General features: G+C 42.1%; 1 protein-coding gene across 4 annotated transcripts in view; it reads right to left on the reverse strand.

Moving 5' to 3' along the window:
- Nucleotides 1-1,187: 1,187 nt before the first annotated feature.
- LOC105476875 (gametogenetin binding protein 2) overlaps nucleotides 1,188-12,665 on the reverse strand; it is a 53,499-nt gene continuing 42,021 nt past the window's right edge. For all 4 annotated transcript variants that reach the window (XM_011733166.2, XM_011733164.2, XM_011733163.2 and 1 more), the window contains 6 exons: nucleotides 10,065-10,259; nucleotides 5,839-5,989; nucleotides 5,322-5,447; nucleotides 5,092-5,240; nucleotides 4,038-4,286; nucleotides 1,188-1,428 (listed from right to left, as the gene is read on the reverse strand). In XM_011733166.2, the coding sequence (XP_011731468.1) occupies nucleotides 1,225-1,428; nucleotides 4,038-4,286; nucleotides 5,092-5,240; nucleotides 5,322-5,447; nucleotides 5,839-5,989; nucleotides 10,065-10,259 (1,074 nt within the window). In that variant the 3' untranslated portion in view covers nucleotides 1,188-1,224. The remainder of the gene's footprint in view (nucleotides 1,429-4,037; nucleotides 4,287-5,091; nucleotides 5,241-5,321; nucleotides 5,448-5,838; nucleotides 5,990-10,064; nucleotides 10,260-12,665) is intronic.

The following is a 12,665-nucleotide window of genomic DNA, read 5'->3' on the forward strand; positions in this document are numbered from 1 at the left end:
TGTTACTGGACACCAGATAAGGCTGAACCTCACATGCACAGCCCACAATGTGGTTAGCACTCAGTGCAGCCTTCTGAGCCCAGTCTTACATGTTGAGCAATTACTTATCCAGCAACCCTTGGTTGAAATTCTGCCAAGTTTTGTTTTTATTCTTCTAGGTCAATATGAACCTCTGAATTTAAGAGGTACTTTGTGTTATGTATTAGGGAACTTTTAATAAAGCAGTTAAAGTCTCATGGGAAAGTAAGATGTTAGCGAGTATTTAAAGTATCTCCTTAAAAGAAAAAGACTGGAAAACTGCTTTTCTCAGTTGTCAATTCTCATCAAAGGAAGATTTTTGTCTTCAACAGTCTGTATCTCTGTCCTTCACCCTTTCTTTTATTTATTTATTTATTTATTTTTGAGATGGAGTCTCCCTCTGTCGCCCAGGCTGGAGTGCAGTGCCCGGATCTCGGCTCACTGCAAGCCTCGCCTCCCGGGTTCACGCCATTCTCCTGCCTCAGCCTCCCGAGTAGCTGGGACTACAGGCGCCCGCCACCACGCCTGGCTAATTTTTTTGTATTTTTAGTAGAGACGGGGTTTCACTGTGTTAGCCAGGATGGTCTCGATCTCCTGACCTCGTGATCCGCCCGTCTCAGCCTCCCAAAGTGCTGGGATTACAGGCTTGAGCCACCGCGCCCGGCCCCTTCACCCTTTCTAACATCAACACTGGACAAGCACTAAGTCCACAAGTGGCAAATACTAAAGTACTGCCACACATTAAGTAGAAACATGTACACCAAATTTTACTGTGCATATTAATAAATATTCTTTATTTTAAATTTTGCACATTGCGCTTTAACATTACATCCAAACATTTTGCAAGTGGATGTCTACTTTGTAAAACCATATATTCAGCTCATTGTCATTTCTGTACAGAATTATAAGTACAACATTACTTTTTGCCACTAAGTTGCTTTAGTAAGTCTCACAGGAAGAGAAACATTTAATGAAAAGAGATGGCTTAAATCATATGGCAGGCCTGCGCAGCCACGCAACTAAAGACACAAGCCTGAAGAAAGAACAAACTAATGAGGATACCTCCACCGTCTCCCAAAACAAGAAAGAATCACATTGATTTAAGATAAAATTTTGCCATAAGTCACTAAATTAAGAGTTTTTTGAAAGAGAAGGCGCAGTAGTCATCGTGAGTGTTTCATTGAAAGACAGAGCTATTTTATTTATTTAATTTGCTCCAGCCGTTGTCAACCAGCCACTACAAATGGGCCTCTTGTGATCATTTAAGCGGCAGTATTTATTAAATTTCTCCTTCAGATGCTGTCGGTATTGTTCTCTATTGCTGTAGAAAGACTGGTTATTAGCCATAAATGACTGTATTTCATCTTGTGAGATAAAGATTTCCTCATCTGAAGTACATTCAGACTCATCCTGCAAATCAAAGCAGTAGTTAAGACTATGACTTAAGAACGCAAAAAGACACGTAATGGAGGACAGCTAAACATTAAACCAGTCTAACTTTTTAGTTTCAGTTCAGTCACATAAAGCCTTTAATTGGAGTGTTTGCAGAATAAGCATCATGTCATTCTGCCTAACAAAGTAGTGAGAATAAAATCTAACCCCTTGAGTTGAAACCTTGAATCTGTAATTTCTCCTAGAAGCCTATGAGCCTAGCAAACTACCACCATACCTTGGTCTTAAAAAAATAACTAATTGGGCTGGGCACGGTGGCTCACGCCTGTAATACCAGCACTTTGGGAGGCCGAGGCAGGCGGATCACGAGATGAGGAGATCGAGACCATCCTGGCTAACACAGTTAAACCCCGTCTCTACTAAAAATACAAAAAAATTAGCCGGGCGTGGTGGCAGGCGCCTGTAGTCCCAGCTACTCAGGTGGCTGAGGCAGGAGAATGGTGTGAACCCAGGAGACGGAGCTTGCAGGGAGCCGAGATCGCGCCACTGCACTCCAGACTGGGTGACAGAGTGAGACTCCTTCTCAAAAAAAAAAAAACCAACAACAACAACAACAACAAAAAAACTAATTGAAGATGTTACAACTAGTTAGCACATTTTAAGTAGCCGGACTTATCTCTAGCTAGTCCTATCTTGAAACATTCATCTCTACAAACTAAGTAAAAGATAACCATTTCTTACTTAAGAAGTAAGTTACACAGCATCACCATTAAACTTTTACAACCATTAAAACTTTTAAACTTTTAAACACTGAACTTATACAGGTGGTGGCTCACACCTGTAATCCCAGCATTTTTGGGAGGCTGAGGCAGGAGAATCACTTGAACCTGGGAGGCAGAGGCTAGAGTGAGCCAAGATCATGCCACTGCACTCTATCTAGCCTGGGCAACAGAGGGAGACTCCTCAAAAAATAAATAAATAAATAAATAAATATTGAAACTTTACAACCATAAAAAAGAAAAAAACTAGCCAGGCATGGTGGCTCACGCCTGTAATCCCAGCACTTTGGGAGGCTGAGGTGGGCAGATCACCTGAGGTCGGGAGTTTGAGACCAGCCTGACCAACATGGAGAAACCCAATCTCTACGAAAAATACAAAATTAGCCAGGCGTGGTGGCACAAGCCTGCAATCCCAGCTACTCGGGAGGCTGAGGCAGGAGAATCACTTGAACCCAAAAGGCAGAGGTTGTGGTGAGCCGAGATCACACCACTGCACTCCAGCCTGGACAATAAGAGCAAAACTCTGTCTCAAAAAAGAAAAAAGCTAGTATTCCAAAGGATTTGGTTTCATCAGGACTCTAATGGAAAAGATACCACTCTTCTCCTTCCTTCCCTCCTCCAAAGGCCACCTATACTATGCACTGGGTCAGTTGGAATCAGGTAAAAAGTCTCAGGAACTGGAGTCTTATCCTACATGACACATAAAAGAAGCAAGCAGCCTCTAGTTCAAACTGTACATTCTTCCTGGTATGGAAGGGTGGCTACTATAACTTGCCAATCAGAAAGGCAAAGTTTACTTACAGTAACCGGCTTCAGGGAGGCAGACTCCTGAATATAATGCTACCTCTATCCTTTCTCCCAACTACAGATGGTCCTGACTTACACTCAGGTTTTTTTTTTTTTTTTTAATTGGGTGCTCTGTAGCCCAGGCTGGATTGCAGTGGCGCCATCTCAGCTCACTGCAAGCTCCGCCTCCCGGATTCACGCCATTCTCCTGCCTCAGCCTCCCAAGTAGCTGGGACTACAGGTGCCCGCCACCATGCCTGGCTAATTTTTTGTATTTTTAGTAGAGACAGGATTTCACCATGTTTGCCAGGAGGGTCTCGATCTCCTGACCTCATGATCCGCCCGCCTCGGCCTCCCAAAGTGCTGGGCTTACAGGCGTGAGCCACCACGCCCGGCCAGGTTTTATTTTTTGAGAGGAAGTCTCACTCTGTCACCAGGCTGGATTACAGTGACACGATCTCAGCTCACTGAAACCTCCGCCTCCCGGCCTCAAGTGATTCTCCTGCCTCAGCCTCCCAAGTAGCTGGGACTACTAGCACGCACCACCATGCCCAGCTAATTTTTGTATTTTTAGTAGAGACAGTGTTTCATCATGTTGGCCAAGATGGTGTTGATCTCCTGACCTCATGATCTGCCCACCTCTGTCTCCCAAAGTGCTGTGATTACAGGCATGAGCCACCGTACCCAGCCTTACGTGGGATTTTTTTTTTTTTTTTTTTTTTTAGTTTACAAAGGGTTTATTGGGGTGTTGAATGTATTTTCGACTCAGCAGTATTTTTGAGTTATAATGGGTTTATTGGAATATAACCCCACTGTAACTCAAGGAGTACCTATAATGTCTTCTACTGAGACAGAGGCAGCCATGGAAACGTGCTCCAAAGCAGATGCATAAACCATGAGTGGAAGGACAGAAATGAAGCCCCCAAAGAATAATGAAATACTACCCTTAATTTTTTATAAGCTTGCTTCCATTACCTACCTTAAGCCCTCAAATACTAACCCCTCCCACATCCACCCTGTTCCCAAACCATTATATACAGTAAGACCACATGGAATACTTACAAGGAGTTCAACTAAGCTCTTGGCACCTTTTCCAGAATCGGGACCAAACAATGTTTCTGTAGGTTCTGCAAACTGTGGTACATTTTTCCTATGCTCAAACCAAGGTAGTGGCTGCCCACCCTTTTCAGAGCTGCAACAGCTTTCAGGATGTGTATCTTTGGTCTTGTCACGGTGAAACACTGTGTGCACGGTATTTCCTGAGGTCTCTCGATTACCTGGATCTGTAATACAGCTTCCAAGCTTCTGGATCTGATACCACAGCAAAGGATTTCACAGGTAAAAAGGCATGAAATAATAGCAATTATTCTTTAAAGAAAAAAAAAAAAAAAGCTAGGCACAGTGGCTCACACTTACAATCTCAGCACTTTGGGAGGCCAAGGCAGGTGGATCACCTGAGGTCAAGCGTTCAAGACTAGCCTGGCCAACATGGCAAAACACCATCTCTACTGAAAACACAAAAATTAGCCAGCCATGGTGGCATGTGCCTGTAATCCCAGCTACTTGGGAAGCTGAGGCAGGAGAACTGCTTGAACCTGGGAGACAGAGGTTGCAGTAAGCCAAGATTGTGCCACTGCGCTCTAGTATAGGTGACAGAGTGAGACTCCATCTCAATAATAATTAAAAAAAAAAAAAAAAAATCCTGACATAGTATTAAACCTTTAGAAGGAATACTAAGTAATAGCAACAGCTGGCATTCATTTACCAGGCACTTACTATGTACTAGACACTATGCCACACCTGCCAATATACATTCACTTCACCTTATTAGAACCTAATATGATAGGGACTAAACAAATTGTTTAAGATTACATAGCTTATAAAAGTATAAAAAGAAGAATTGAATTTCTGACTCACAAGGACTGTTGGACAAATGACCACATCTCTCTGTGCCCCCGACACACACTCTCACACGATGAGCAACAAATGGAACTGCATAAAGAACTCATTCTTAAAAAAGTAAATCCTAGCAGCTAAGCTACACATATGCCACTCCAAGGAAAACAAGTGTTCTCTCAACAGCAAAGGTTTAAGAATTATAAGTTATGACACTTACATGTTCATCACATTTCAATATCTTGCTTTTCTTTTTCTTCTTTTTATTTTTTCCTTTTATGTTGTTCTCTTCGGAATTTGCCCAACATTCAACACAACTATCACCATCATCCTCTTTGTCTTCACAGTGATGAACACAGGAGTCATCACCTGCAGAAATCAATAATCCTTCTTAGTTACGTTAACTCAGCCATGTAGTAGAAATAACTGGGAAACTTAATGTGAACCTACCGTGTTCATCATGATTACAAATGCCTTCAGTGCAGGCAACATCTGAACCCTCCCGAGAACCTGTTTCACTCCCTTCCATGCTAGATGAATATCCACAATCACTACCATTACAGTGTGGAGATAAGCCTGAGAATAAATCAAGTGAGAGTTACAATTAACATACCAATAAGTATATTAGGACAAAGAGTGAACCCATTGGGGACCACAGAAAAATCTCATAATTAACGGCTTATTAAAAGTAGAACATTTCCAATGAAGGATTTTTTTTTTAAGTAGAAAGTAAATTAAATAATGAAAATACGATTAGGAATTTACCATTTTTTGTTTTTGTCAAAAAATACATCAAAGAACATAAAGAAAAAGGAAATTATTAAGTATCTGACTAAATTATATGATATTCTTGGGACTATAAAGCAGTTTTAAAATTCCAGCTCACAGAATCTCTAAAAGCTCTTACATTTAACATTAAGAAAGAATAGCGTTAACAGTTGATTTTAAAAAGAAACTATTTACTCACCTTTCTTTATTTTAGGGGACCCCAAAAGATTGCCACTGCTAGGACAGGTACATGATGTATTTTCATTGGTAACAATTACTTCTACACAAGTATTACCATCTTCAGTACTGCCACAGGCTTTGCAGCTGCTATTTTCTATGAAGTCTGTTTCCTTTAAGGATCAACATTAAGAGAGAGTCAAGAGCTTTACTCCGTAACAGCTATACTTTATTCCCTAGATCAAAACTATTTTCATCATAACACTAAGATGTGGCGTTTTCATTATACCGACACTTACACTGACAGTACAAAAGTAATGGTGGGTAAAGATATTCGTCCTTAGCATGAATCAAGACAGTGCCAACCAAGGTGTACTTAGAATCACTGTATTCTTTTTTTTTTTTTTTTTTTGAGACGGAGTTTTGCTCTTGTTGCCCAGGCTGGAGTGCAATGGCGCGATCTTGGCTCACTGCAACCTCCACCTCCCAGCTTCAAGCGATTCTCCAGCCTCAGCCTTCCCAAGTAGCTGGGATTATAGGCATGTGCCACCAAGCCCAGCTAATTTTGCATTTTTAGTAGAGATGGGGTTTCTCCATGTGGGTCAGGCTGGTCTCGAACTCCCGACCTCAGGTGATCCACCCACCTCGGCCTCCCAAAGTGCTGGGATTACAGGCATGAGCCATCATGCCCAGCCGAATCACTATATTCTTCAATTGTCAAGTGCTCTCACAAAAATAGGTATTTCACTTATGAATGTCTTTGAGGAAGCTGTAAAAATATTAATTGTATTAAATATCAACCACAAATACATATGCTTTTTCCTTTTTTTTTTTTTTGATAGGGTCTCCCTCTGTCACCTAGGCTAGAGTACAGTCGTACAATCATGGCTTATTGCAGTCTCAAACTCTTGGGCTCAAGCAATCCTCCTGCCTCAGTCTCTGAAGTAGCTAGGACTACAGATGTACACCACCAGGCCTACTTTTTTTATTCATTTGTAGAGATAGGGTTTCATTATGTTGCCCAGGCTAGTCTTGAATTCCTGGCCTTAAGCAATCCTTCTGCCATGGCTTCCCAAAGTGCTAGGATTACAGGCATGAGCCTCCACGCCCTGACAACAGAAATATTTTTAATAGTCTATGTGGGGCCAGGTGCAGTGGCTCATACCTGTAATCCCAGCACTATGGGAGGCTGAGGCAGGTGGATCACTTGAGGTCAGAAGTTCAAGACCAGCCTAGCCAAGATGGTGAAACCCTGTCTCTACTAAAAACACAAAAATTAGCCAGGCAAGGTGGCAGGTGCCTGTAATCCCAGCTACTCAGGAGGCTGAGGCAAGAGAATTGCTTGAACCGGGACAGCAGAGGGTACAGTGAGCCAAGATTACACCACTGCATTCCAATGTGGACCACAGAGTGAGACTCTGTCTCAAAAAAAAAAAAGTCCATGTGACAAACTTCGAGAAATATGCTTAAAGCACTTCTGTTGCAGCTGTCTCAAGGAAACGTACTTGTGCAACTTTTTGAGGTGCAAGCTGAACTTTTTTCCTAGAACATCAAGTTCACTTGAAAGAATAACTGAGAGACAAACTATAGTTATTCAGACTTAGATATTTAGCAGGCATTTTCTCAAAAATGAATGAAGTCAGTCTGCTACTTCAAGAGAAACAATGAACAACAACTGTTGTCAATGATAAAATTCAAACACTGAAACAACAATCAGAATTTTGGCCTTGCAACCAGCAGTACTATGAACTTGAAGCTTCCTAATACTTAGACTTTTCTGACCTGCATAACTCAGTGAACTTTGAAATAAATTCCAATGCATGATGTTACGAAACAATGCATGAGTAAAAGATCTATTCAAAGTCCAATATAGTCCAATGTATTCTACTTTAACAGAGTACAAAAAGGTCATTGATAAGGCATCAGATTCCATATTGCAATGAATCTTTTAGAAACTACCACTGGTGAAAGTGTAGTATCGAAGAATATCCACAACTATCTGAAAAGTTTTACATTAAAATGCTGCTCCCAGCCAGGCATAGTGGCTCACTCCAGTAATCCCAGCACTTTGGGAGGCAGAAGTGGGCAGACTGCCTAAGCTCAGGAGTTCGAGACCAGCCTGGGCAACATGGCAAAACCCCGTCTCTACTAAAAATACAAAAGAAAATTAGCCGGGCATGGTGGTAGACACCTGTAGTCCCAGCTACTTGGGATGCTGAGGCACGAAAATTGCTTGAACCCAGGAGGCGGAGGTTGCAGTGAACCAAGATCTGCCACTGCAATCCAGCATGGGTGACAGAGCGAGACCCTGTCTCCAAAATAAAATACTTTTCCTACCATATATATCTGTGTGAGACTAGACTTTCTTCATATGCTTCAACCAAGCCAATAAATGGAAACAGACTGAATGCAGAAGCAGATACAAGAATCTAGCTTATTCGGTTGGGCTCAGTGGCTCACGCCTGTAATACCATCACTTTGGGAGGCTGAGGTGGGCGGATCATGAGGTCAAGAGATCGAGGCCATCCTGGTCAACATAGTGAATCCCGTCTCCACTAAAAATACAAAAATTAGCTGGGCATGGTGGTGCACAACTGTAGTCCCAGCTACTCGGGTGGCTGAGACAGGAGAATCGCTTAAACCTGGGAGGTGGAGGTTGCAGTTAGCCGAGATCGTGCCACTGCCCTCCAGCCTGGCAACAGAGCGAGACTCTGTCTCACAAAAACAAAACAAAACAAAACAAAACAAAAAGAACCTAGCTTATTCCTTTTAAGACTAACATTAAAGATGTCTGCAAAAAAAATATAATACCATTCTTCTCACTCTCATTTTAGAAAATATTTTTGAAAAAATATTTAGTCAACATTATTTTTGAAGGAGTTTAAAATTTATCTTTTAATTTCTACTACAGTAAATACTGGTAAGTATAACCCACATAAACAAAAGCTCATTGAGTAATTTTTAAGAATATAAAGGGATCCTAAGACCAAAAAGTTGAGAACTGCTCTAGGTCATGCACAGAGGTGGCTTTCTACATTTTGACTTTGATCTAATAGTACATTAAAGTCAGGTAAAGAGATAATTACCAAACATTGTCTTTATAAAACAAAGACATGACATTAAAATTCTGGCTTATACAGAGTACAGTAGGAAAAAAGCTGATATAAAAACTGCAGGAGCTCACAACTGGAAAAGCATAGTAAAAATGCCCAAATCTAGCAAAACGCAATACAGTCAACCCTCCGTATCTGTGGGTTCTGCATCCATAAATTCAACCAAGAATTGAAAATATTTGGGGGGGAAAAAATCAACCTGTATCTGTACTGAACATGTACAGACTTTTTTCTTGTCCTTATTTCCTAAACAATACAGTATAACAACTATTTAAACAGCTTTTAATTTATTTACTTTAAGAAAGTCTCACTCTGTCGCCCAGGCTGGAATGCAGTCGCACGATCTCGGCTCACAGGAACCTCTGCCTCCTGGGTTCAAGAAATTCTCATGCCTCAGCCTCCCAAGTAGCTGGGATTACAGGCGTGAGCCACCATGCCCAGCCCTACATAGCTTTTACGTTGCATTAGGTATTATAATTTAGAGATAATTTAAGAATACAAGAGGCCAGGCATGGTGGTTCATGCCTGTAATTCTAGCACTTTGGGAGGCTGAGGTGGGAGAATTGCTTGAGCCCACAGGCTCGAGACCAGCCTGAACAACATGGTGAAACTCCATCTCTACAAAAAATACAAAAAATTAGCTGGGCCTGGTGGGGTGCGCCTGTAGTTCCAGCTACTTGGGAAGCTGAGGTGGGAAGATGACATGAGCCTGAGAGATGAACACTGTAGTGAGCCATGACTGTGCCACTGCACTCCAGTCTGGGTGACAGAGTGAGACCCTGTCTCAGAAATAAAAGTATAAGGACAATATGCATAGACTATATGCAAATATTATACCATTTTACATCAGGAACTTGCACATCTGCAGATTTTGGTATCTACAGGAAGTCCTGGAATCAAACCCCACAGATACCAAGGTACGACCGTACTTTTTTTATTATTTAAAAAAAAAAGAGAGAGAGATAGGGATCCCACTATGTTGCCCAGGCTGGTCTTGAACTCCTAGGCTCAAGTGATCCTCCAGCCTGGGCCTCCCAAAGTGCTGGGATTACAAGCATGAGCCACCACACTTGGCCTGTACTTCTATCTAAAAGCAATACATACACACTTAAGAGCTGATATTAAGAAGTATTACCTTCTCTTGGCTTACTTCCTTTTCATCTGCTGTTTGTAAGGGAGTAGGAATATCACACACACACTTATTTTTTCGTCTATTCTTCCGTTTTTGGCGTTTCTTTTCTTGCTTGAGTTCTCTTACTCGTTCCTCTTCTGAAAATTCCTCACAAAGTTGTTCCAATCTGCTAATACCCTGTACTTTTTCCACGGTCATCTATTATAAAAATAAGGTTGAGGGTGAATATTGGTCAGAATTTCGTTTTTTTGTTTTGTTTTGTTTTGTTTTTGAGACAGAGTCTCGCACTGTCGCCCAGGCTGGAGTGCAGTGGCGTGATCTCGGCTCACTGCAAGCTCCGCCTCCCAGGTTCACGCCATTCTCCTGCCTCAGCCTCCCGAGTAGCTGTGATTACAGGCACCCGCCACCATGCCTGGCTGATTTTTTGTACAGACGGGGTTTCACGGTGTTAGCCAGGATGGTCTTGATCTGCTGACCTCATGATCTGCCCACCTCGGCCTCCCAAAGTGCTGGGATTACAGGCGTGAGCCACCATGCCCGGCCCCTGTGTTTTCTATATACACACTCCTATTCCAAACCAGCAAGATTCTAGTTTTAAATTTCAGATTTTTTTGTTTTTTTTTTTGTTGTTGTTGTTAAGACAAAGAGTTTCACTCTGTCACCCAGACTGGAGTGCAGTGGCACCATCTCGGCTCACTGCAACCTCTACCACTCAGGTTCAAGTGATTCTCCTGCCTCAGCCCTCCAAGTAGCTAAGACCACAGGCGTGCGCCACCACGCTGGCTGATTTTTATATTTTTAGTAGAGACAGAATTTCACCATGATGGCCAGGCTGGTCTCGAACTCCTGGCCTTAAGTGATCCGCCCACCTTGGCCTCCCAAAATGCTAGGATTACAGGCGTGAGCCACCATACCTGGCATAAATTTAAGAATTTCAACAAAGCAAACGTAAACATACCATTTCCTCATATAATGAAAAAACTATTTAACCTGATTAGATGATCTAGTCTCTGAAGGCACAAAAATACAAAGAGAAAAAGAATAACGAGCCGGGCACGGTGGCTCACATCTGTAACCCAGCACTTTGGGAGACCAAGGCAGGTAGATCACGAGGCCAGAAGTTCCAGACCAGCCTGACCAACATGGTGAAAGCCCCGTCTCTACTAAAAATACAATTAGCCACAAGGCTGGGCACAGTGGCTCATGCCTGTAATCCCTGCACTCTGGGAGGCCGAGGTGGGTGAATTACGGGGTCAGGAGATAGGGACCATCCTGGCTAACTTGGTGAAACACTGTCTCTATTAAAAATACAAAAAATTAGCCAGGCGTGGTGGTGCACGCCTATAATCCCAGCTAATTGGGAGGCTGAGGCAGGAGAATAGCTTCAACCCGGGAGGCAGAGGTTGCAGTGAGCTGAGATCACACCACTACACCACTGCACTCCAGACTCAGCAACAGAGCGAGACTCTGTCTTAAAAAAGAAAAGAAAAGAAAAGAAAAGAAAAGAAAAGAAAAGAAAAGAAAGAAAGAAAGAAAGAAAGAAAGAAAGAAAGAAAGAAAGAAAGAAAGAAAGAAAGAAAGAAAGAATAAGAAATGTGAAATGTGTTCGCCAACTACTACAAACCTCCTCAGACTCCTCAGAACCGGGTACTTAAAAGTTCATGGATGAGCTTCTGGAATTTATACTTTTCATCCTATTCTCATTAGGGACCAATGACCCAGTTTTTAAAGGGTTACAACTGTGCTCTAGTATATATAAAATACTTAACAGCTTAACGTATGCTCTATAGATAATAAATTTTTTAAAAAGTTAGCAATTTACAAGCATTGAACCCAATACTTGCATTACAAAGCACCTTCAGTGTGCTTCTAAAAAGTAGTTCTTATACCATGGCATTCACACAGCATTTACTTCATACTATTGGACATTAATAGGCAAAACGAAACTCACTAAAGGTTTTAACATTTCCTGCTTAATCCTTGGCTACATTTAACTTTTCACTAGTTATTTATTCATTTTTTGTTTTTGAGACGGAGTTTTACTCTTGTTGCCCAGGCTGGAGTGCAATGGCGTGATCTTGGCTCACTGCAATCTCCACCTCCCAGGTTCAAGCAATTCTCCTGTCTCAGCCTCCCGAGTAGCTGGGATTACAGGCACATGCCACCACGCCCGGCTAATTTCTGTATTTTTAGTAGAGATGGGGTTTCATCATATGAAATGACTGGTCAGGCTGGTCTCAAACTTCTGACCTCAGGTGATCCGCCTGCCTTGTCCTTCCAAAGTGCTGGAATTACAGGCGTGAGCCACCACACCCAGCCTCACTAGTTATGTTTCATAGCAGCATCTTGTTAAACATCTTCAGTTTTCTACTCTGAGAAAGTCTAAAAACCAAGGCTGGCAAAGTAACAGGATTAAAAACATTTTTTTAAATCCATCAACTTCTTCTAAATCCCAGTTCCCCAGACCACCACCACTCCAACCCAAAACCATGTAATGATATCCAGCCAAAGCCATGAAGCTCTATCAGTGATGGACAGTCCTTTGAGGCACTGGTGGCTTACATTAAGATTCAGTGCAGGGGCCGGGCGCAGTGGCTCAAGCCT

Source organism: Macaca nemestrina, chromosome 17 (assembly GCF_043159975.1).
Source record: "Macaca nemestrina isolate mMacNem1 chromosome 17, mMacNem.hap1, whole genome shotgun sequence".
Classification (NCBI taxonomy): domain Eukaryota; kingdom Metazoa; phylum Chordata; class Mammalia; order Primates; family Cercopithecidae; genus Macaca; species Macaca nemestrina.